The sequence below is a fragment of the Buteo buteo genome, chromosome 7 (assembly GCF_964188355.1).
Source record: "Buteo buteo chromosome 7, bButBut1.hap1.1, whole genome shotgun sequence".
Classification (NCBI taxonomy): Eukaryota; Metazoa; Chordata; class Aves; order Accipitriformes; family Accipitridae; genus Buteo; species Buteo buteo.
This window is the reverse complement of record NC_134177.1, coordinates 41,176,999-41,203,781: the sequence shown is the minus strand read 5'-3', so window position 1 is coordinate 41,203,781 and position 26,783 is coordinate 41,176,999. Positions and strand designations below refer to the sequence as shown.

General features: G+C 40.4%; 1 protein-coding gene across 2 annotated transcripts; it reads right to left on the bottom strand.

Annotated features, from left to right (window-relative positions):
• Nucleotides 1-91: 91 nt before the first annotated feature.
• YWHAE (tyrosine 3-monooxygenase/tryptophan 5-monooxygenase activation protein epsilon) lies at nucleotides 92-25,357 on the bottom strand. Of its 2 annotated transcripts, XM_075032642.1 has the most exons (7): nucleotides 25,122-25,357; nucleotides 12,894-13,093; nucleotides 7,105-7,211; nucleotides 6,085-6,291; nucleotides 5,126-5,262; nucleotides 2,566-2,612; nucleotides 92-1,010 (listed from the first exon to the last, which is right to left on the bottom strand). In XM_075032642.1, the coding sequence occupies exons 1-6, from the start codon at nucleotides 25,183-25,185 to the stop codon at nucleotides 2,605-2,607; spliced, it is 723 nt and encodes a 240-aa protein (XP_074888743.1). In that variant the 5' UTR covers nucleotides 25,186-25,357; the 3' UTR covers nucleotides 92-1,010; nucleotides 2,566-2,604. The 2 variants fall into 2 exon arrangements, with proteins under 2 accessions (XP_074888743.1, XP_074888742.1); XM_075032641.1 differs by lacking the exon at nucleotides 2,566-2,612.
• Nucleotides 25,358-26,783: the final 1,426 nt, after the last annotated feature.

Sequence of the window (26,783 nt, the reverse complement as noted above, 5' to 3'; positions counted from 1 at the left end):
TCTCCCCCCCTCCAAATGTTCCTATTACAAGCAACAAGAGAAAGTTATTCTTGTTGAAATAACTAAAATATAAAGGAAAGTCATAGTAGTATTTGGCATTTTTAATTTAGGTTTGTTTTATTTAAGTTTAATGTTAATTCCATGCTGTGTTTCAGTAAGAACAATACAGATTCTGTATCTGTGGCTCCAGTCAGATATCCAGTAGTACAAATTAGCTTCAAGTTACACATACTGAACAAAAGAGGTTGAGCGAGCGAAGGGAGATGGGGAAAGGGGAGGGAGAAAGAAAAAATATTGAACACGCATGCAGGCTTATCAATGCCACCTTCAATGCTAACCTGCTTTGAGGAAAAGTAAAGAATAGGCAAGAATGAGCAGCCACGGATTGTTGAACTGTTACCAGCACCATGATTTTCAGCAACATTTCAGCAGTTTGGAAACTTTTGTTTTTATACAGTAAAACCACTACAATATGTCCCAATGCAACCTGTAACTTCAAGCTAAACACCCAATTAAGTTTAAACATTGGTATAAAATTCAGTTTAAACAGTTATAAAAAAAGAAAAATGCCACCACATGCGCACTACCTTGCCATAACAAATCTCTCCCCTACAAGTCTGAACAGCCTTCAGGTGTAACATCCACTTCTAATGGCAATCTCACCACATCTGGCAGGAGACAATACAGTAATGCTGAAAGAGCCTTTACGCAGTCCTGTTAGTGTCTTAAAGAACCTAAAAGCTGGCACCAGTAAAATCCACAGAAATTCACTCTTGCCTTTAAGAACTTTTAAACTGTGTAAAAAAAATAAAAATAAAGAAACCCAACAGGGCAGGAACCTAAATTCTGAGACCCAATGTAAAAGTCAGATTTGGTGGTTCTCAGAGTGACACTGAGGGTTTTTGTGGGGAAGGGGAAGGGTGGTCAGAGATGGGTTCTCTTGTTGGCCTTTGTGTCTCACTGGTTTTCATCTTCCACATCCTGCAGCGCTTCTTTATTCTGTTCTTCACCTATGAAAGTATTTAAAAGTAAGGAAGACGTTAACTTTTAAAAGTGAGACCTGCAGAGTGGCTTAACAAGCATCTAGAGATTAATAGTTTCATGCAAGTACACACACTCGCTCACACACTTGCATAAATGACACACACTCCTAACATAGCCAGTTCTTGAGTGAAGCGTTTCCATGGAAATTAAGCCTTATAATCACCTCATCACACTCAATACAGAACTGTAGCACAGGCTATTAGAAGACATACTCTGTCATAAGGACAAACAACAAACCACCGTTTCTGAAAACTGAGACTGCGCATGTGATCAGTCCTGTTGATCAAGCGATGAACAGCCAAGAGAAGTCAGAGTGGCTGTAGATCAACATCCTTAAGTCAGAAAATACCTTTGCAAAAACCTCATCACTACTCCAGAGAGCCTTAAGGACATCTATTCACTAGCTACAGAAATGAGACCAAAACAGTTTTCATTTCTGCCCAAGTCTACTCAAGTCTCAACAACAGCAAAGTACCACAGTCAGTTTTATAAAACAACACTGATGGTATGTATTACTAAAGGTAACAGAAGGAGCACAAAAAAACCATCCCTACTTCAAGTCCAGCACGACAAGAAACCCTAGGCTTGAGGTTAAAGGAAAACATTTTGTGGAAATTAATTTCTCTTGAAAAACAGCCAGTTTAGACCTATTCAACCAGGCTGCCACATGCAGTGAAATGAAGTCTACCCATAAAGACTCTGGTAGTAAGTGTTTGATTATACTTCAGTTGCTGCTGGGTGAGATGCATGCAATGCCTTCTGCACATCTTTGCCCAATTTTTACTGCAACAGGAGAAAATTTAATGTATTTCAGCTAGTGCCATAACACATGCATGATTAAGTTAATTGATAAGAGAAACCAAAAAATGTTTTCTTTACAATTATCCTTAACCATGTGAGATGGTACTCTCTTAAGGGTAATAAACAAAAACTACCCATTCAAACAATTAATTTGCAATAAAAACCAATCAAATGAGACTAATGACTTTCAGCATATAATCAGAATGCCTGCTCAGAGCATGTCCAGATTCCGAGTTATCACCAGGTACAATACAAGGTAGATTTTGGAAGAGGTGGCCTAGGAACACAAGACATCTGACATTGAACAACAATAATATTTACATTTAAAATTACATAACAGATCATTTAAGACAGAAAAGCAGATGCCCTAACCCAGAAAGATGATTAAAAGAAGATCTGAGCATGCTCTAGCCAACGCACTTAAGCAAATACTCCTGTAACAGGCGATTGTGAAAGTACTTTTCATGCCCAAATATTCTTAATATCCATCCAGGTATGCAGCTCAATTCCCAAACATGTAAGTTACTTTGGATCTTAGTCAAGCATATTGGACCTGGGTAGAGGTAACAGGTCACAAATTGGTAGAACATTGCTTAGCCCTGGAATGGAGTCAAAGATACAAGCAATTTATCAGCAGCGAGAGGTGACAGAGGCAAGCCACATTAGTGATTGGAAGAAAACTGACTCTGAAAAGTTCATTAAGCCATGACGAAGACTTACAAAGTAGAGTTTTTAGGAAATGAACAGTTGGACTTTCCTTTAGGAATCTATACAGCAGGAAAGAAGGGGAAAACAGGAATCATATGAAGACGACATTACAAGCATGAAAATAAACTAAAACAGCTTGTCTATGACATGGTTAAAAGATACAGTAAATGAGATGGAAAAGTCTAGCAGCTGAGTAACACCTGATTTTAGAAAGTCATTCCCTACAACCTACACACCTGAAATCAAAACAGGCAAAAGCTTAATGCAAAAGAACAAGCCCTTTTCAAGTCTCCCCCACCCCTTAGGAAACTCGTAATTGTGATGATCTTTTCCAGTGCCACTATTAACTTTTACCAATCTTCAAAGGCTCTACCCGTTTTGGAAATAGAGAGTTCTGGAAGCAACAGTTTTAAATGCACTCAGTCAGCCTATTAACATCGCATGAAGAAATGAGAAAACTTAACTTTCCACCTATGTCTAAACATTACGCATAAACACCGTATTTTTTGTGGACTTGAAAAACTGCACCACAAATTTTAGTAGTTCTGCAGTATTTTAAATTTTGTTATCATAATCTCTCGCATGCATCATAAACAGTAACTAGGATAAACTGAAATACTTCAGGAAGAACAAAAATATCTATTTTCTATGCTATGGGGCTAATTATGAAACCAATTTCAAATCTAGATTATGCAAAAAGAAATATAAAGAACCTCCATGAATAATCCTGAACTTCTACAATATACGAGATACGTGAGACATAGTAGTCAGCTCACATGCAAATAAAGACAGCTTTTGGAAGATGTTCTAATGCTATCTTGCAACACCAATCCAGCCTTGTTACTTCACCGAAATGGCTTCCTCAGTGTTCCCACAGAGCACCAGGATAATTGGCTCCATTAAAAAAATAATAATAAAAGGTCATATCTTAATTGTAGGAATTAGGAACAAATTTCTTTTTCCAATATCTAACCATGGCAAGGAAGGCAGCAAGGAAGGCATCTAATAACACGTACAGTATTCAGAGCAGAAGGCTGTACAAGATCCATCCAGGATATACACATATGCTTCTGTGCTATTAGATAATCTTACATCTTTTAAAGCAAGGTGTGGTCCCTTGCAAGAGACTTAAGCACTAGGACATAGGGTAACCTAGGATCCAAGACCCCACACATTTACAGTTCTCCCAGTTCTGTCAAAAGCCCAAAGAAATGGGGGTAAAGCGTGGCCTGCAACATTCCATACTCATGATCTATGCAAAGAGCTAGAAGCTATCAAGTAACAGTATTTCTTTAAAACAAACCCATCAATCTCACACAAAAACAGGTAGTCAGTAAAAAGTTAAAGATTCTGCAATTGCTTTCAAATGGACACTACACCAATAAAATACTCCAAAGTAAGACTCTACTGCTATCACCATACTTCAAGTAGCATCTTACAAAAAATTTAAGACACTCATTTATTTATCTGAAGTTAAGTAGCAATGTTGTTTCAAACCCCTGTGCATTTCTAAGTACCTAACATACTTCAAACAGGACTGACTTCCCCCCCACTCCAAGTTAGAAGTAAAGAAAGTCAGGTCTTTCCACTTGTCTCTCCACAACATAATTTTTGCAGAAGAAAACACAAGTTTAGTCTTTCTAGATAGAGAACATTTCATTCACTACCAATAACCAGTGAAACAGAAGGTGTAACTCAAAAAAACTAAACAGAGGAAATTTATATTTAGCATTGTATGCAAAAGTGTAAGAGGAAAAAGTCCATTCAGTATGCCAAAAAACACTTCTAAAAATTTAAATAACTATCAGATGTTAGTAAACAGAAGCAATCAATGTCCCACCCTCTGGTACTGCCAGGGGATACATTCAATATTTGCTCTGGCAATAGCCCACTTCACGAGTCACAACCTAGCATTTTTGGGAGTATTAAAGTACTGCAAACATCTCAAATAGCAAATTAAATTTCCTCAAGCTTTTTTTTTTTCCTGGTAAAAGTATTTTACAAAATCCCTTTTCCTTTTTCCTCTTCTCTTCATGTTCAATTCTTCCTAAGTAGAGTAAAAGATACAGAAGGTGCTCTAAGGTGAAATGATTAGTATGATGGCAGTAAATCTTCCACTAAAATGCCAACAGAAATGTTGATCAACCCCCCAGAAAAGGGGAACTAGGAACTATAGACCATTTGTGATACTTCTTCCTGCACTGGAAAGTCACATCTGGTTGGAATGACAACCATATATGAACATGAAAAGCCATAAGAAAAAAAAGCTGAATTAAATGAAGTCACTGCTTTTAAAACAATCACAGATGCCTAAACAGCCAGGAAGGGAGAAAAAAAAAAACCAAAGTTACTGATTCCACACTTCCTTCCTTCAGGTGAGAGCTGAAAAGCTTCTCAAAAGAAGCTAGTGCCACCCCTATCAACTTATCCAGTGTTAAGAAAAAACAGAAGTTCAGGAGGGTCAATTATTAGGAAAGACAGAATTAAAACACCAAACTAATGTACATTTCCATGCTCTGGTTTCTGGGCAGAGCTCAGTGCAGAGCAGCGTTCTAGAGCACAATTTACTTACCATCACCCTGCATGTCTGAAGTCCATAGTGTCAGATTATCACGTAACAACTGCATGATAAGTGTAGAGTCCTTATAGCTTTCTTCACTCAGTGTATCCAGTTCTGCAATAGCATCATCGAAAGCTGCTTTTGCCAACCTATAAGCACAGAACAAATCAGGTTTAACATATATTGCTAAACAGAATCCAGAAGCACACATGATAAACCTGTGCCTCAGAACACCTATCTTCTAGTTTGGCTACATGACATCCATAGCTTCTACAACAAATTTTTACGTTATTTAACAATGTGTAGACGTTCATCTAAATAGCTCCCATCCAAAACCAGTACCTTTGTGTGCTTAAGAACCTTTTTACTCAAGAATATTGGTTTTATTCAACATTTCTACATCTTGCGGTACAAGTGATCAGGGTCTACTAAAAGCTTAAAAGGAAGTGTATTACATAGCCTGCAATGACAGGAATAGAAGACAGACAGTATTTGCTTCAATCATCACTTTTATGCTCATACAAGCTGGACCCCTACAGATAGATGAGCTATTGTCATTCTATACATACTCACAGTTCACAGAAATTAGTAACATGATCCCTCTAACCTTGTATAATAGCCAACAGCAAGAGGAGCAAGTTAAATCACCTCATACTTTTTGCAGGATAAGGGCATGCACAGAGTTAACAAGGCAAGCTGTTAAACTGCCATTAGTTGATCAATCCAAGGTTATCACTATTCTGCCTCTCATGCATGATCTATTCCCAGATAAACAAATGGGTCTGGACTCAAAAGAAAATGGCAAAGTTGAAAACCTATCCAGTGAATTGACCTCAGAGCAAGTCATTTACTAGCAGGAAGAAAGCCAGCCCAGTGTTCCTCTTGAGGAAAAGCCATTACCCAAGTAGCAATCACTTCTGGCTTGTTTGGTATTCACATGAAATTTCCCCATCTTCCCACGCACTACCTACCTGCAGGCACGATCAGGAGAATTAAGAATTTCATAGTAGAATACAGAGAAGTTGAGCGCAAGTCCTAAGCGGATAGGATGTGTTGGCGGGAGTTCTGTCATTGCAATATCACTAGCAGCTTTATAAGCCACCAAGCTATTCTCTGCAGCCTCCTTCCTGTCATTTCCTGTGGCAAACTCGGCCAGATACCTATGGTAGTCCCCCTTCCTGAAAACAGAAACAGTAAGAAGTCAGTAGGCCTTATTTCCCCCCACCAGCCACTAAATTAACAGCACACACAAAGGACACTGCTGTTGAATTACTGTCTAGACAATAGTGCATTAGTACCTGAGTGAATTTTAAACCATCAGGCAGGAAAAACAGTTTGGGTTCCCCTATTTTCTTGCAGTAGTACACAAAATCATAGTATTACCTTCTCCATTACCAAACTGTCTCTGTGCAACTGCATCTCATCTAAACTTAGGCAAGTTTTTGATCTAAAGGATAGAGATAATTCAACTACAGGAGAAAACCCTCTCTGATCATTTCAAGATTTAAACTATGCTTCAGAAAGTACAAAATATGCATCAAACTAGTGACAACAGCAACATACTCCAAATTTCATTTGATAATGCAATTTTGAAGTTGACACTACATGACAGTTACCAATCTACCTAGTTTTCTGCTCTTTATGAGGAGTGTACAGCTCATGCAAGAAAACACCAAAGCAGGGATGTGATTTCTACATTATTAGCTCAATCAACAAAAACGGTTTTTTTTCTTACATCCAAGAGCTGCACAACAGCTTATGTTAAGTTCTCATGACGGTATTCCAAACAACAGTTTCTATCCAAAACCACACAATCAGAACACTAACACCTCAAAGGCTGCCAAAAAGGGCTATTGGTTAGGCATGACTGAACTGCCCTCTTTCTAGAAGTTACTGTGGTTGAGTAGGCAGAAAACACATGTATAGCTACTTTACTTCTGTCTCTAGTTCAGAGACAGTAAGAGGTCCTTGCCTCACAAGAAGATACTTACATTTTGTAATAGAAAACCTTGGACTCGCCAGTGTTAGCTGCTGGAATGAGGTGTTTGTCCAGTACATCCAGAATGTCACAACAGATTAACTTCAGTTCAGTCTCAACCTATTAAAAAAAAAACCAACAAAAAAAAAAATGAAAAGAGGAGGCAAGGTTAGCACATAAGACTAAGAGCTATTTCAAAAATATACAAATATCAAACAGGCAACATCATAAAAATCCAAAGGGGAGGGCAGAAGAAAAAAAAAATTTAGCTGTTCCACAGGTGCATTAAGCAAAACAGTTCTGCGTAATTAGCTGGCACACAAAACAGGCAAGGACTGATGTATGATGAAATGCGTAACTGAATAATGGAGTTATAAATTCCCTGGAAGACATCTTGCTAGACAGTTGCATTAAGTTTGTCTCAGGATATAATTCCTTATGGCAAGGCTTGCACAACTCCTAATTCCTTACTTTGATCCTGGAAGGCTGCCCTAAAAGTGGCAATGGTGAAGGGGACAATTTGAAGATAATACAAATCTGCTAAACTCCATTACACCCCAGAGTTAAATGGCACCTTCAGAACAAGTTTCTATTGACTACCTGGGAGACAAAGCTTTAACAGAAGAGCCTTCAGACACAAATCATGGAGTAACGTAACAGAATAAAGGTGTGCCACACACACAAAAAGGTCAGATACAAGAGGAAAACACACTCCAGAAGATACAGACTTCAGAAAGCAGGCAAAAAAGGCAAAGCACAGCAACTGAGAGAAAAAGCAGAAATCATCAACACTAACAGCAAGATCTGTGGCCAAAGAAAACCAATAATATAAAGCCTTATTTAAAAACAGATATTGGATTTTAATAGCTGAAGTTGAAAACATGGTCACATCACCTTCAATTTTTCTAACTTAGAATACAAAGCAAGGTCTATGAGGTTAGGTTTTACCACAAAGTTTCACATCTGAAAGCAAAGGAACTAAGCATACCCCAAAAAGCTAAAAACTGTCTTTTGACATCAACATTGCCAAAACCAGATTTGCTCTGCGCATCCCATGTCATTCACAGCAGGAGTAGTTAGTTAAGTGCAGATAGCAACCTGTTGCTGCTCTTTCATGATTTCACAAGTAACTTTCATAGCTATAGCTGAAGACAACTCTGGCTCAAGCTACTTTTATGTACTATAAAGTAGAGGTTTTCAAGCAAAGGCATCAACATCAGTTACAAGAAACTACCAGAAACTGCATGTCTTGGATCACAAGAGCAGCCCCACTTAGTCCACTATCCCTTCCTATCCTCCCACCCACGCAGCTTTCTTTCCTTCTTTCTTTAAGCGTTTTTCTTGCCATGCAATATTTTTATCACCATATAGCTCCCAAACTATTAGGGTTTGTAACCACAACGTCTACCCTCAAAAGCTGTTAAAATTATAGATCCACAAATGTTCAACTGGCACATATATACACATACCGATTTGTACAAAATGACTTAACAGATTTGCAAAAGTTCCTTTAGAGAAATTAATCTACAGCAAATTTCATGTATAAACCATGGCAGAATGCCCTAACATTGAGGAAGTTAGATGCTATACTTAAAGTTATGTGACAAATGCTTAAGGAAGTTGCTGAAATATGGTCACTTGAGAAGAGTCTACTTCATATATTCTTGGGCTACAAAAGCTATAAAACCTTTGGCCAGCAGTCAGTTCCTGCAAACTTCTTTCCTCTTGATCCTCTTTTTCAATGACTTCTTTTGCAGAGAGATCTTCAGCAAAACTGCAAAGAATTAAATCAGTTTCTAATCCTCTTCTGTTAAATAACCATACATGTACAAACTTCTATTTCATCTCATACAGACCTTTTTCAGCTTTGCTTAAAGGATCAGTCACACAAGTTATCAGAGATCAGCTGCTGTCCAGGGCAATGTAAATGTCCTGACCAAGCTTAGTTTAAAAAGATTTAATACAAATCAAGTTGATTAAGAACAAAACAACAAAAAAAAAACCACAACAAAACCCTAAAAGCTCTTTTACAAAAAGGATCTGTTCTAGACAGTGGCTCAATGAACTCTGCAAAGCAGCAGATGAGCACAAGAGCCCACACTAAGCCTGTTCAGAGCATTCGGAAAAGGTAGGTTTAGGGTCTATCACCATTCCACCTCCAAGTATGACATATGGCACTACAGGGTCTGACCAGCAAGGAAAGACTGCTCACCCCGATGAGTGTGTAGAAGCCCCTGCAATCCATCCTGCCCCTCTTTATTTTAGTGGTAGTGCTGGCTTAATCAGATTCCAGACTCTGTTCTTAGCAGATACAAAAGCTTGTAAACCACCTGGTGATCTAAATAAGGAAACTTATCAGAAGCAACCAGGGGAAGGGTAGCCTGTACTAGTTCTTTGACCTGTTTTAATACATAGCCCCCAAAATAGCTGCACCTCACAACTGACATGCAACATGAAACTAGAACAGTAGGAAACAGTTGCTAAAGCCTGTAACCTACCTCCCTCCCACCCCTGCCAAAACAAACAGACAGACCACCCACATTTATGCCAATTCATAGCCTAACCTTTCTAAGAAGAAGGGAAGAAGAGACCCTTGCAGCTGCCCCAGAATACAACCCAGGTTTTAAGTCAGAGCACCAGAAACACATTCTCACATGCCACAAATACAGACCAGTAAGAGGAAGGCGAATACTTGCCATATGCTATTAGGGAAGGGATTTAGTTTTACTGCAAGGAAGTGAACTGCATTATGTGCAGACATAAACCACTTCATCCTCTCAAGGATGAAGAATGCAAGCCTCAGTGTGTTCTTATCTACAGAGATGCAGTCAGATGAGAAAGCCAGAGGCTCTACTTTTGTGTATCCAAATGGCCACAGGACCCAGAAAAGCAGCCTGTCTACAAAGGAAACAAGTAAGTGGCATTTTTCCCCATGGCTATGTATGTGTTTTGTTACATTTATCTTAAGTGGTTTGGGTAAAGGCACAGCCTGGCACCTTCCATCATCTCTCAGTTTGACTAGCTCGGACAAAACCAGCCCAGCCCTACTCTGACAACACCATCATCCCTTGAGTTCTGCCCCATGTCACACTGGCTAGTAGCTCAAACAAACTCCCAGTATTTTTTAAGAGCCATGTACTAAATGACAGTAAATACTGATGTAGACCAAAACCGTCAAATAATTACTTGCACACAAACTACACCTTCCATTTCAACTCAAGCAGCACTCTATAGCTGAGCAAAGTCACACCTGGTTCTGGTGGTAGGAGAGGGATGTATTTTTCTAGAGATGCTGGTTCTTTCCAACTCCCCAGTGCTTTAAACTTGGCCTGTCACTCCCCAGACAAGTGTTTTGGTTGCCTTTTTTTTTCCCCTCCTTCTTCAGAGCCTTTCAAGCCTGGGAAGGGTCTCCCAACAACACTGAACTTACTCTGAAAAAATGCTACAAGAGTGCCTATTTGTTGACAAAGCATAATAACCAAAAATCTGCTGAGCCTGCACTGGACCTTATCTCTTCAGAGAAGCACTGAGCACGACAACAGGGCAGTTGTGCTACTGTTCCAGCAGCAACAGCTAGAAGCATCATCCAAACCTTTGCAATGTGTTCTTCAGGCCCTTACTGCCCCCATGCCATCTTGCCAAACCCATTAACAATCTCCTTATAGCAGATGCTAATTCACAGTAAGTCTCCCAGCATCTACAAACAGGACCTGGTCTTCAGCTACAGATGATACATAGAAACCTCTTGGAAAATTCAGGCTAGAATTGAGTAAACACAGCTAGTCTTTCTCCAGTATGGAACTACGTTACAGTTATCCACAGCACTCTTCCACCTAAAGCAACTGTGATGGCTATTCCCTTTAAGGATTCAACAGCTGAAGATACTGCTGGCATGGCACTGCACTTCATCTGGCACTCTCTCTCAATAGATACTTCAAGGAGTACATACATAGATTTCTTGCACAGCAGTCTGTTCTGCATGATACTTGCTCTCTTTACAAAGAGAGATGCAGAACAACACCTTTTTTACAGTCCTTTCAAAAACGAGAAAATAGTCTTTTCACTATTAAAGGACCTTTGGCAGAAGATAGTAACCACCCACAAAACGCTGGCAAAAGAACCTGGAAGCAGACAGTGTAAGACAAATATAAACAATCATCATATAGCTATTGTCTTATTTTATATGTTCTGTTAGAAAGATTTTAGACACCCATCAAGAAATAGTATTTGGGACTGTATGTAACTGGCAGAGCCTCATCCCCTCAGCATGCCAGCATAAAATTAGAAACTCACAACTTTAACAATTCCATGGAGCAACAGAAACCCTGTGAGTCAACAGAAAGTAGTCCAGAGCCATTCCTGAGAAAAGATTTCCAAGCCAACTTCATTTCCATTGGTGGTATATGAATCGGTGCCAGGTGATGTAATAGACCCCACTGTTTCTCTGGAAGTGAAGAGCTGAACCATGTGGAGGCGCTTGTCCTCAAATAATGGAGATTAAATCCCACACATTTCTGCAGAGACTTAAACAGTATGGGAGCATGCCTGCTCTGTGCTAAACCATCATTTAAGGAAGGGAGAAGGGGGGGAACAACAGCTCACTCTTCTAATAGCTTAAGGTTTCATTAGCTCTTACTGATGAAAAGTCAAAGCTTGCTCCAAGTTCTCCATTTTAGGTAAAGCTGCACAGACTGACTAGACTCAGCATGAAGTTATGTGGATCAATTTTTCCCCTCTCAAGAGAGAGAAAATAACAAAGCCCTAGAGGTCACTACAAATACAAGTTTCACAGTTGAGATGACCATGACATCTTAGCATCCCCCATTCCCAGGAACATGGAGTGCTTCATCCCATATTGACTGCTTTAACTGCTATCAGTGTAACTGACCAGCTTAGGGACAAAGAAAGAAAAATAAAAATCTACATTTTAAGAACTAGATGCTGTCAAAGAAGCCATACTCTGTCAGCACTAATTTCAACACAGGCATAGCTGTCTGAGCTAATAATAGGTCTGTCAGTCCAATTGTACAAGACTAACTAGGCAACTATTCACTGTTACCCAACTGCTAAGCACTTAGTTTACAGGAACTCCTGCCAAGTTTTCATCTGGGAGAAAAAGTAACAAAACAAGGCCAACATACATGAAATGCAACCACCACAGTGATAAAAGACAAGGTAAAGGAGTTAAATAAAACGGCCATTTGGCTTTACACTGCCTGCTTTTATGCCAAAACCAACTCTGAACATCCTTCCCCATTAGCATTTCAATTAACAGTGTTAATATTTTGAACTCTGCAGGACAGAGTACTGCAACAGCACCAAGTGTCAAAGTCTGTATGATCCAAAGCAACTTTTATCAGAAGTAGAAACTTAACAGCCATACACCTCCTTTGACATGCTACTTTTCCAATAAAAAGTTGCTTGGGCTAAGTCAGGTTGGAGTGGAAAGAACAAGGCCTCCTGAGCATACACAGCCTCACACTTGATTAAGTAGGGAAGAAGCAAAGTGCCAGCACAGTTCAAATGCTTAGCTGATATGTAGATGCACTGAAGGAAAAGTCCTCCCTTTCTCCTTTGAGTCTACTGCCTTTTGAGTGTTTACACAAGAACACCCAACCTCTCCCCTTCACTAAGTATATTTATTCTTCAGACAAGGAACAAACTTCATCCTTTCAAGACTGTCACTTTATTACAGGTCACCACACTGCAGGCAATCTAGAATACCAGGGCAGCTTACAGCAAGGGTAACATAACTGGACCTTAACTAAATGACATTATGGCATAACACCAACTACATCTTACCATTTGCCGATATTCCCGAATCATTTTTAATTTATCTTCTCCACCTTTGTTTTCTTCTTTCTGTTCAATGCTGCTGATTATTCTCCAGGAAGCTCTTCTGGCTCCAATCACGTTTTTATATGCAACAGAAAGCAGGTTTCTTTCTTCCACTGTCAACTCCACATCCATTCCAGCCACTTTCTTCATTGATTCAACCATTTCTAGGAGGAAAAGTTCAGACAGTTATTCTCATAGCTAAAGCATCTTTCAAATCATTCAATAGAAGTTGTATGATAATGATAGCTTATGAAAATAGGCTCCCGCCTCCTTTCATACACAGTTATTCCTGACTTTTATATCGAGTGTTCCAAACAAATATACGAGCATCTACAGAAAGTAGTATCTGATATTCTTTTAAATGCATCTGACAAGGGTCCAAAAAAATTCTTTAAAAGATAACTGGTTTTTTGTTGTGGGTTTTTTTTTGGTTTTGTTTTAGGATACAGACAAAAAGGATACAGCATTAGCAGCAAGCACATTTTTCACAGTGGATAATAGTTATCAGTACAATCCCACAGGAATGCGTGTTCTTCAAAGTGCTTCAGAAAAGGCAGTGAATAGTGAGAAAAGCATGAGCAAATGTAATCTGGCTTTCGGCACAGGAAGGATAAACTGAAGAATTACAGAATGCTCCACTGATTTGTCAACTGGAATACAGTGTAACATGGCAATTAACCCCCCCCCTCCCCCCCAAAAAATCCAGATTTGAATAGATATAGAGAAGTATAAGTACTGTTATTAGGGAAGCAAGTCAAAGTTCCAAGAGGAAACCACCAGAAGAAAAATTAGGTGCTTGGAGAAGTAACAGGAAAGTAATCCTGAGGATACCCAGAGCAACCGTATCTACCCATGCCAAGCAGCTATTTACACTGAAAAATAACACACAAAATACAAACTGATTATTTATAGTTTAAACCTTTCAAAAAGGACTTGAAACCTGAGGTTAAAATAATTATTACTAAATATAGCTTTCCTACACTCAAGTGGAAGCAAAAGCTTGAACTACTTAAGGAAGGTTATAATCCTTTCATTACCTAACCACATTATGATTGCTTGTGACATATTAGAAAAATAAAAGCCAAAAATGTTAAATATATACTAATTGAGAGCCTAGTATGAGACATCCAGGAATTGGGTTTTGTCCTGCCACACAGTGCTTCAGTTCATTTACCATTTACCTTCCACCTTCTAGAACCGTTGGGAATCCCACAGACAGAAAACAAGACTAATAATTAATGAGACTAAGCCCCAACTACCCCATCTACTCAAAAGGACAACTGCTTCATAGCTATTACCTGCAGGTAGAGGGACACTAGAATGACATCCTTAGCTTCTGCCAAAAGCACGATGATGTTATTAGGCTATGCTTCCCCTAATACGATGCCTTACTGTTCCGTAGCCTATTTACCTCGCCCACACATCATCCCTCCCCCGTTATTTTACCTCCTTATGTTCTGCTGTGTCACGGCAGCACAAGCAATGGGAAACTAACAAAGCTTAACTGTCAATCTTTTCCTCTGGTGCAAAAAAAATCACAATCTTAACAGGCATAAGCTATTTGAGCAATGGAAACTATAAGCTCAATCTTTTTCCCTGGCAGGAACAATGTCATCAGTCTCCAACAGGTCTCCACATGTGTACGACAAAATTGTATAGGGACTTATTCTTACCAGAAGTGGAAAAAAAATCCCCACCTCTACCAGTAGATTTTGCTTCTCTGAATCACAGAAAGTAACAAAAAATCCACCAAGGATTTGATAAAACTTTTACAAAACACCATCCTATTGCAAAATGGTGAATTGTTTCTGCTGAAGACTTCAAGAGTTGTCCTAAAACACTCCACATACATACATTCAATATTAACACAAGCATGCAGTTTTGTAATTTAACCTAGCTAAGTTAGAGGCAATGTGATATAGTTACAATATGCAATTTAAATAATGCAAGCACTATGACTTATTTCCTGAAGGACGACCCTACCATCTATACAAAGAATTTATTTCAAAGCTGTAAATTTTTTAAATTATGCAAGTTAAGTCATCTCGTATTTTGAAGTTTCTTAAAACAACTGAGCTACACCAAAGATAATGGGCCTAACTGTGTTAATTTTTGTGAACAAAGATGACAAATGGGAATTAAGACTTACAGTCTCTGCAATTTGGGTACCTTTGCCAAGCTCCAGCAAGAAACACAGGGCTTGTCTTTAAGCTTAATGTCTAACTGCCTTCAAATAAGAGGAGTAATTGAAACTGCACCACATCTGCAGTTTAAGAAACTAACCTGTATTTGTGAATGCATAGCCCTCCCTTCAACCATTAGCTGTTGAAGTTCATGAGCTGACGATATATCCTCTATGTAAATACAAATAATTTAAGTGTAGAAAAAGGAGGGGTTAGTCATGTCATACTATTCATCTATGATACTCATTCCCAGGCATCCTCCATCACTCTGAAGATCTTTGGTCTGACTCAGTATGACCATTATGCTTTAATCAAACATGCACGGTTTCAGATGTGTGGCAAGCTTAACTAACCAAGATCACATTAATTTTGTCCTGTTAGATCTTCTCTGAAGTTATGAAAGCCAGAGAAAACTGAACAACACTAATACCTTCTCTGGAACTGGTAGGTTTCTGAAGTACACCATGTCTTTTTCAATTACACTTGCAACCTTGTGCACCCCACAGGTAGTCTCTAACCATCATAACGCAACACACATTACAGAAAATCTAGCTTTTCTTTAAAACAGTTTATGTTCTTCTGTGCTTTACCAATTGGGATTAACTACAGAGCACTTCAGCCATACTATGGTATGTACTACAACACTTCTATAGAAAACCTGCTTCTTGATGAAGTAAAAAACCCTATTCACTCCTATCTCTTGTATAATAAACAATGATACACATGTAATAATTACTCCAGAAGTGTGGAGGTTGAGAAACACATACAGTAACAGTTTCCAAGATCTTCTGGCCTGTATCAGGAAATTGTAACAACTGGGGGGAAAAAATGGGGAAGCTTACCAACTACATTACAGGTTTCCTTCACAATCTCTTCCCTAGACGCAGATTTGTCTAACATGGAAATTTAAAGGAAAAAAACTATACACAAGACTTGCTGTTCCCTGTAAATGAGTATCTGATTCTCAGAACACACTCAAACATATAATTACAAATTTGATCAATTGCTTAGCTTCTGCAGGATTATATCCATTGCTAGCCTAAACATCTACAAGCCCTTGAAACAGAGGTCCAAAATCTCTCTGCACTGGAGGACAAACCACATTTAAGCTGAGCAATAGCTTTTACGGAGGCATACCCAAGACCCAGTCCTACCAAGAAGCACAGCCTCTGCCACTACATATTCGCCCTGTTGCATCTCTTCAGTCTTCTGCAAAGGTCATTAACTATCATCTTGTAGAACCACCATAACCATGGAAAAAATGGTGCCAAAAGAAAACAGTCAACTTCTCAGAACCAGTACCAGAAAACAGGCCTTGTCACCGCAAGATTTTTACAACCACGTGTTTTTAGTAAGCCAAACAGACTTTTTGCCAGGTGACAACCATCAAGAGTAAGACACTGTGGGGTGGGGAGGAGCACCTGAGGCTTTCTTCCATTTGTACTGAAGCACAAAACCCTCAAGCTTCACCAACTCTTCATACTAGGTACATAGCCTCTCAATACACTGATAAAGGAACTGAAAGGTCTTCTCTTCAGAATCTTAATCCTGTTACTAGTTAAATACACAACAACAGATTAGGATCCCACCCATAAACAAGTATCTTACCCGAAAAGATTTATCAGCCTATCTACAAAATTGTTGGAGAAAAAGGTTTCTAATTTAGTGAAGAGCCCAATTTTACTTAAAACACAAAAATCTGGGCTGGTATTTCAACAAGACAAAATGATTATTATGTCTTCCACGGTAAAGCCATAAGCCAGCCCTGAAAGTTTAAACCTGATGAATAATCTTAAGAACTCAGGCAACACAAAAGCAAGACGACAGCTTACCTGTATCTTCTCCAATAGAAAACTAATTCTATAAAAAAATAAAGCCATCTATGCCTGCCAATAGAACAAATATTTTATACTCTAAGTGCAGCTTTACCTATCTGGAAGATTCCACAAGGAGGTGAAAAGCTCAGAGACCATTCAGGACAATACTAGTCCAAGATTACATTTCGGTAAGAAGGATTACTGCAATAATGACAACTCATTGCATACACAATCCGGAGATGCTTACACTGCATTATGGAAAAAGTAGCATTATGCAGATTCAAAAAGACAGATTGTAGTTTAAGTGGTTAAGTTCCAGCCTCTCAGTTGATTGTGGCTGTTACCTTATTATGCTACTGTCAGATCATGCCACCACCAGAGCAGGAAATCCCAAAAGTGTAAGATGTGGAAGAATAGGGAATATTCTGGAGAATGACATGCTTGCCCTAGATTTATATCCTTCCCCAAGCATTTGCTGTTCATCACTATAAGAAATATCACAATAAATAGACATTTGGTCTGATCAGGTTTGTATATTCTTACAGAAAAAAGGTATTTAACTGAGACTCAAAACAACTGCCTAAGATACTACAAAACTGCAATAATGCCATTTCTTTAAGTTCCTACGTTCTACTACTATGATTAAGATGCTTGGCTCCTCATCGCAAACATTGCTGACTCACCTCCAGCCACTGCGAAGTAACAGTAGGGACACACATGCATAGCTTGCAATGCAAAAAGGGTTTGCATAGTAGCTGCCACTACACTGAGTGCTACCTACAAAAGTTTTAAAACAGCCTGGTACGTGGCTTAGGATTGGGTTTTGTTTTCATGTGAAAGACAAAAGATTATGCCTTACTCTAAGCTAAAAAGTAATCGGGAAGTTTATAAGTGTTAAGAAGCATATGTTTAATAACCATATACTAGAGGCCAACCCACAGGATTTGTACAAAGGCCACAGTCGATAAGGAAACTTATTAGGCCACAAAACAATGAATGACTCTCTACCAGATAAAGATGAGAAACTTTTAAGTATTTGTTGCTTCTCAAACTCTAGAAATCCAAGCAACTTGGGGGAACTGGAACATCCCTATGTAAGGAAATATGGAAACAGGTGACGTACACCGAATTTATTGGAAAGACTACAAACTTTCACAATATAGGATACAAAACTTAAACAGTAGACCATACCAAAGAACTAGCACCACATATCAAACATCAGTATCTGACAGTCCTATCAAAGTTTGTGCTTCTAACAGAAACCACTTGGCCTAAACAAGGGCTGATGCACTAAAGAGGAGAGCCTGTTGGGCCAAAACTACAGTATTTGCAACCTCTAGTTCAGGTATCACAGTGCTTAAGTCTCTCACTAACCATGATGTCTGATTTTTTGTTTGTTTTATGAAGCATCTAGTTACATAGCATACAATGGGGCACTCCTAATCTGCTTTTCAACAATACACAGAATCTACTTCAACCTTAATGCTGAAATAACTATCCCTTGCCACCACACACACTGGTTCAACATTACCGCAGGAAAAACAAGAGCTAGAAAATCTACTATTGGTGTGCTTAACTTCCAAAATAGGAACTACTTAAGCAAGAAAGCTTGTTAAAATAAGAACAGAAAAGAGCTTGTTGAATAAAGGTGGGATGGGGATGACTTGATGGTCATCATACTGAAGGCTCAAATCAAAATGAACCTTAGGGAAAATCCAGGTGGCATTCTTAAATACTAGGAAGTTAATAGTAGCAGAAGCACAGCACTTAGAAAATTGAAGTTGTGTTTTAAGTTTAATCCTTTCTGTTCCCCTTGTCCAAGAGGAATAAACTAGACCAAGATTTCCAAGCTTCTAAGCTGCTGCTCACTATTTCAACATTTCAGGAGCTAAAAGCTGCCAATGAGCATCCAGTGTGATGGGAGGATGTGATGAATACAGCAGAAAAAACAAGTCTTCCCACACGTGTTCACCATAGAAGATTGTGCACCATAACCAGTATTCAGAGAAGACTCAGTACAATACTAGTCTTGTACTTTTTCATTCTTGGAATGAACAAAAGATGATCAGTAGCAACTCACAAGAACTCAAAGTATCTGATCCTAAACTGTTGCGTATAAGCTCTCAGTTAAGACTTTAGTAGTAGCAGCAGCAAACACGAAGCAGCCAACACTATGTCAATTTTCAAGAAGGGTTCCAGCAGACACTCAAGAGGAACTACAGACCCATTAACATAACACTTACAAGGGGTCAAGTTAACAGGGATTACACAAAAAAACCTGAATGAGTGGGTATATGCATAAACACTATATTGTAGAGCGTGGCCTTCTGTAAACGCAAGTAATACCTCACAAATCTACTGTGATGCTTTGAATGAGTCAAGCATATGGACAAGGAAGACATGATTGATATAGTCTACCTGGATTTCCCAAAGGCATTTGACAAGGTCCCTCACCCAAGGTTCTTTAAGGAACTCAACTGCCATGGGATAGGAAGGAAAGTCCTCACATGGATAAACACTTGGCTGAAAGACAGGAAACAGGGTATGAATATAAGACTCAAGTGTTCAGAATGGAGGATCACCAGTAGAATCACACAGTGATCTGTGCTGGGAAGCATGCTAACATTTGTAAGCTATCCAGAAAAATGGAAGCAAATAGTTAAGTACTAACTTAGTAGCAGCAAACTGCTAAGAACAAAGACAAGAGTGAGCTCAAGAAACAGGGGCAAGTGTATTTTCTTCATTGTGAAGAGTGTAACTGAAGATTAATGCCCATAGATTGCATTTTCCCTAGAACTGCAGGCTTCCACCTGCCATCAGTGGGCACCATCCTATTCACTACAATGATTGGCTCCAAATTCAAGCCAAGAGAAGATAGGGCTCATCTTTTCATCCATTAGGAACTCTTCTTCTGAACAGACTATTACATTGCCCACATCAAGTTTTTCTGTTCTCTTTAGAAATCCTGCATTTGACAAGTAAGACTTAAGAGATGGCTAAACCAGTCCAGCAGCTTGCGGGGAGGTAGGCAGGTGGCTTTCCCCTCTATACCTATCAACTCCATCATGTCAGCTCAACACTTCTTTGACCCCTCAACTGGCTGATTCAGGTCACCAGCTCAGAAAACAACTGCTCAGAAAAAAAATAATCTTGCTTATAATTTAGAGAACTGAACTGGCTCTAAGGGCAAGACTAGAACCCGAGTAAACCTGAGAAATAGCCTGGGAAAAGAGGACATCCCTCTTTCAACAGGGAGCTGTCAGATTAGCTCACCCCACTTCGCAGCACAGCACCTTTAGTTTCTAAAAGCATAAAATGAACACAACATTTACCCTTACACACTACAAAAGTTTCCATTATTTTTCTTCAAGGTCTTCATATGCTTGAAGCACCCCGAGTAGATTATTACAGGCAATTAAAAGCAGGGTGCAACTACTGAGGTACTAAAAATTGACAATCCTATCTTAAGCTCCCTATCTAGAGCACACCATGCTTACCACAATGTACAAGTTTCATACAAACAAGCATAAAAGAACCTAACAACTATATTCCCAGAAGTCAAGACAACCAACAGGCAGAGGGCAAAAAAAATACCAAAGAATATCCATCCCACACAGTAGCTTAGACTATGATTTTGTGGAGAAAGCAGCAGGTTATACTGCTATTCCTTGTGTAAGGTTTTAATGGCTGGTGCAGCCAAGACACTTCCAACACCTGATTGCATGACTCTGCAATATACAGTCCTACAAAGCATACTTGTACTTTTATGTACAAGTACATATTTATAGTCAGAGAAATACATGGGTTAAAACCAGATTATCCAAGCAACAGTTGTATTTTCTGCATAATCAATCCTATGGACTATCACAAGTCTTTCTTGTAACAAGAACCTGATTTTTAAGTCATCACTATCATCTCTTCAAACTGTGAACATATGCTTCTCTGAATAAGAGGGTTTCTCCAGTATTTTTAACAAAAATTTTAGTTTGAAAGCAAACCTAGGCAAATCTAAAGACTGAGCCTCATCATCCTTTTCTCCACTTGACTGCGATCTGCTACTAAGTAATCTTGTAATACAAGTACTCAAGTGTAACACACACCAACTCAGCTTCCGGACTCCTTGCAGAGAACCAAACCATCTAACTGTAGAGGTTCATCACCTTTGGTTGCTCTTGGTACCTCAGGAGATTCAAGGAGGCCATTATAGAAAAAGGCCCTCTCTCACACAAGTCCTCATGATCAGAAGTCATTTTTTATGGCCCAGTATGTGAACAATTACCACTTAAAAAAATTAACAATCTAATTCCTCCAACATTGTCTTGGCCATACTCTACCTACCTCAGATTCCTACATTTCTTAGGGATACATTTTTTTCTGCCTTTTAGCACTTTCACATCTACCCAATTCAGAGACAAAGAGAGCAGTCATACCACGTCACTAGAACAGTAAGACCTTTGACAGACAGGTATAAGTACTAACCATTAATGTGGGGGGGAAGGAAAAAACAAACAAACTTAAGTGTGCTTGACATTTGCTTGAAAGAGACAGGTCCTCTGCAAACTAAAATTAACATGCAACTTAAATTCTAATTTGTGACAGTTTATTGATTGATTCTTCATTAAGCTATAAGTTCAAGACCTGTTACTATGAGAGAAATTTTTCTAAAACAGGTTCAAATCTTGAACTGAGTCCATTGCTGCACACCTTACTGCCTTCATAATAAAGGCACATTTCCCTGATAGACAATCTATAAAAACGTAGGAGTCAGCTGTTAGCTTGCTGTATTAGGAATCAGGAGAGCTGTAAAATAGGGGGTTTTTTCCTTCTTAACCTGTACCTTGACCTATTATCTGGTTTTGGGGGGAACACCCCCCCACCCACCTGTTTCACCTCACCTCAACTACACTATACATAAATTTGAAGCCATATACTTCAAGACCTGTAGTACAAAACTGCTGTTTAAGAGTTTAAGTATCTGCTTGTAGTCTACCTTGTGTCATAGTATGCTTCTCACCTGATTAAAAGAAGGATGTTACCTAGCTTCCACAATGAAGAACTGGTTTCGACATTCAGCAGCAGTCTACAGGAATGCAGATGCACACATTCTCTTAATACACAGAACTCACATATTAGTAAGGTAATTCCACAAACCACCACAATGTTACCTACTCCAATTGTTTTAAAAAAAGACAATTTATATTTATATATTATTCTGTTAATAATAGTCTTTGAAGAAACAGCAGTAAGTGAGATCTCTCAAGAAGCTTCCTGTATTATAAGTAAGCTTCCTGGCATTTTGTGATTTGTCATGACATGCCTAAGCAGATCTGAGAAGATAGTCAGACATCCAAATCTCTTAATACCTCTACAGATCAGGGCTTAAGTGCTACTTACACTGCAGAAGTACCTAGAAAGTTGTCCCCTTAATCTGGGCCAATATACTGAGGACAATACAGATACAGGCCTCGATTTCCAACAATTCACAAGTACAGCTTCCAAGACTTCATAAATTCTGTAAGTGGGTCAGGTAAGTAACACCAAAGAAGCTACAGTTAGATGCCCACCATAAGTGCTGCTATAAATGCCATGAAACATACATAAAAAAAAAAACAACCTACCACACACCACTCTCTTAAAGTCTCAAGGAGAAAGAAGATGGGACACATCTTAATGCTATCCTAGCACTAAACATAAAAAATTGTCATTCCACACGCATTTTCAAGTTACTCAAAAGATTTGTATTCCAACGTATTTGTAGGCAGTACTTACCATTGCACCATTTTGTGTGCCAATTAATAACTGTGACCTTATGCTCATGTATCTCAAAGATCAAACTGAAGAGAAAATTAAGAATAACTTACACTTTCACCATACTGCTCCCCAAAGAATTTTGTTCACAGAATTATTTAGCAGTCTCAGCTATGATCTTGGCAGAATTGCAGTTTTTCACATAACCAAGAACAAATTATGCCAAAAATTTTTAATTGTTTCAGCTAAACTAGAATACAGAATTAGATGCTAAAACAGTATCTACAGTACATATTCTTCCAGGCCATGGACACAAGATCCATGAAGATGCATTTAGAACAGCTAGCAGAACTAGCGGGTGCACCTTAAATTTGTTTACCCAACTTGATTCCAACAAACTTTGGAAGTCTGATTTAAACATGACAACTTTAAGTTCAGTGCTCCCTCCTAAATGGTAACAGTCTCATTACCATTCAGAAGCGAGACAGCATAAGAAGTCCTTTAAATTCTGATGCAGCCAGCTTGTTTTGCAAACATTCATGATGCTGGTAGAAAAAAAAAAGGTCCATCAAGGGAAACACTGTGCCAAGGCAATCCCTACTAATAAATTTTTATTAGTTGACAGGAAGTCTGATTGTTTTGCATTGCAGATCTCTACAATGGGGTAGAATCTGATTACTTTATAATGAACTGATTTACCGATGACTTAAGAATAACACCAGAAAGACAGTCATGCCTCAAAAGTTCCCAAAGATGATGAATCCTCCAGGATGTTGGCCAAACGTCCAACTTGCATTTCCACTCAAACCAAAGCCAACACTTTCAGTTGCACTGACTCATCCATTTCAGGTGGAGAACTCTTTCCTCCCTACTCACCAAACCAACACCAGGAATGCTGCTGGAATTTGGTCTGGGGGTCAGGGGGAAGGAAATGCATCTTCCCATCTCACACACTTTAGGGTAGGCAATCAGACACTGGAAAAAAAAACCCCAAACCCCCAACAGAATTTGCACACTTACTGCGGAATATGGAATTGGATGCTTCCCTGTGCCCAAGTCAATTAACTTGTACCCCAACATCTGGTTTTCTGGGGCCATTTTTTCTATAAGTCCTTAAAGTTATTGTGGAGGCTGACTGCTCTCATTTAGTGGAATTCTTAGTTCTACCTTATTTCCCTACTGGAACTGTCACAGAAGGGAGTCTTACTTAGGCCTTCTTTTTTTTTGTTATAGTTTCTATTTTCCTTCCCAGAACATGCATTTTTCAGCTGCTTTGCAACAGTGCTATCAGAAGCCTTCTAAGCACAACTCAGTAAAAATACATCATTTGGCAAGAACCTGGTCATGTTGTCTAGGAAAATTATGAACAGAAAGTATCTGGAGTGTCCTTCTACCTCTAAATGAAGTGTAACTCATTCACACTTTTTACACACAAGGGTATTTATTTCACTTTAAATGAATAAATATAAGGTCTTAGGACAAAAGTAACAGTCCCAGAAGAGTAACATCATTGAGAAAATTAAAGGCCCTTTCTATTATATGCAAGGGAAATATGTTTAAAGAAACAGTGGCAGGACAGACATTTTGGGGGCAAGAGACGCCATCCAGGGTTGCCAGTTCCTCCCCTCTACCACTTTTTCCCCAGATATGAAACAATCAGGCATAGCGCACAAACTTACAGGAGAAAAAGAATGAAAAGACAATGCTGGAAAAGTAAAATGATCCGTAATAATTTCTACCACATAATGAAAGCATATGCATGTTCTTTAGGCAATGAATTATCATGTACTCGATCCTCCCAGGGTGAGAGCTCGCTCGCTCTGGGTTTGCCAGGGGCAGCAATATCTCCAACCGAAGGCGAAGGCAAAGGAAAAGAAAGAAAAGCGCTAGCCCCCTCCGCCGGGACCCAATACGGCGAGCAAGCCTCTCCCCAGCATCGCCTCCCGAGGGGCCGAGAGAGCCGGGCACCCACCTTCCGGAGAGCACGGCACTGGGCGTTGTCTGCGGCGAGCCGACCTCAGCCCCACACCGCCGAGCTCGGCGAGGTCCGGCCCGAAGGTAGGCAAGGCCCGGGCCGAACAGAACCACCTCAAGCCGCGCCGGTCAGCGGTAGGATGAGGGGTAGTGGGGTCTCTTTGTCGGGCCCCCCGAGGCGGGGGCGGCTCCCCTGCCCCCCCCGGGACTCGCCCTTCGCGGCCGCCATTTTATTCCCGGCTTCTGCCGCCACCGCCCCCCGCACCGGGCCCCGCCCAGGCCCAAGCCACCCACTCGTTCAGGCCCCCCATCCCCAGCTCCACCAGCCCCTCGGGGCGCTCCCAGTCGCCATTTTGTCTGTGCCCCCCTCCTCCACCCCTGCCCCCCCTCCCCGCCCAGCCGCCATTTTGTGGCCGCTCCCTCCCTCCCTCTCCCCTTGGCCTTGCACGGCCTTCCCAGCCAGCGCTCACCATCGTAGCGCTCAGCCTGCTCAGCCAACTTGGCCTGATAGACGAGGTCCTCCCGATCGTCCATGTCCTGCAGGCGGGGCGGCGTCGGGGACTGCACGGGGCGGATGGAAGCCGATGGGGTCTGGGGGGCTCAGCAGCTACCAGCTCGCTGCTCTCCGGGCAAATATGGCGGCAGCACCTCCTCCCGCTGCATCCGGGCACTTCCGCAAGTGCGCGCATGCGCCCTGCGGCCTCCCATGGCAACGGCGGCTCCTTGGCAACGGGCGGGTAGGCGGGGGCCGGACACCGCGGCGGCGGCGGCGGCGTGAGGCGGGCGGCAGCCCGGGGGTGGCGGGGCCGGCCGCTCCCCCGCCCGGTTGTGGCGGGTCGGCAACCGAGAGGGCGCCGTTGTGTCTTAGGGAGGCTGGAGGGGGCGAAGCGCGGAGCCGCCGCTGGCGGGGTGGGGCCGGGCCGGGCGGCCGCCGGGGCTGGTGGCGGGGGGCCGTGCCTCGCCTGAGGGCGGGCCGCCGGCTCGGGGGGAACGGCGTTTCCCTCGACGCGTCTCTTTCTCTCAGGGAACGCGTTTCTGCTGCCCTCAAACGCTGACGATACTATTTGAGTACGTCTCTGTGTGGTTTTTGTACAAATCACCGGGCACGCTCCGTAAGGTACATAATGGTGAATCTAGAAATGAGTGAAAGGCAGAAGGTCCGATTTGGCAGGTTTCTGCAATCTCTCCAGGGTGTTTACTCGAGCGAAGTATCACCTCCAATGCTATGTCTGACGCAGGACATGATAAATTCACAGCTTTAAGAGCCTAGAAGAACTAAACCTAAAATTGAATGTTTCACAAGTTCCTCACAGAGTACTTCAGAAAAAATGAAGCGTACACTTAAATAATTGAGATAACGCCTCAATTTCCGAAAACAGAATGGTTTGAGAAAACTAAAAGGGATTATGCTTGGCTGGCATAAATTTAATCTTTAAAGATGTGCTCATGGTAGCTGTGAATGAAGTCTTGTATCTCTCTTTTTCCAGCGTCTCCTAGGATAAGCAGGCTGAAGACTCAGCCTTCCTGAGGTGTAGAAGTGCACAAAGACCTTCGCAGTTCTTGACACACAGCAGGGATTGAGCAGGCCCTGGCACCTCTTGGACACAGTGTCAGGTATCCTTCTATTTACTCTATTGTATTTCCCCACTGAAATGGGCTCCTGATGTGTGACTGAGGGCACACACCAAAAGCACCATTTAAAGCACAGTTTTTTGAATAGTTCATTGTTTCCTGATTCATTTTAACACATTATTTCAGTTGGTGAACAAGAGCTTTAGGGTATGTAAAATTAACATAACCTTATGGTTTTCTTACAGATATATCTAAAAATATAACAGAATGATTTTTGTATCACTGTTTGCCTACCCAGAAAATCAATGGTCTGTTTCCACGAGAGATTTTGGGCCCCAACTCTTTTTCAAATCTCAGGATTATCTAATCAGAATTCCATAAAAGAAAAAACAAAGACATTAGCATGTCCAGACTAAGATGAAAATCAGGTGTCAAGTCCAGAAAAAAATTGCTATATTCAATTTAGTGAAAATATGATCAGAAAATGCTGGTTTTGTTGAAATTGGGAATCATTATATACCTTTACCTCTGAATTGGTGTAAATACATAGTACCATTACC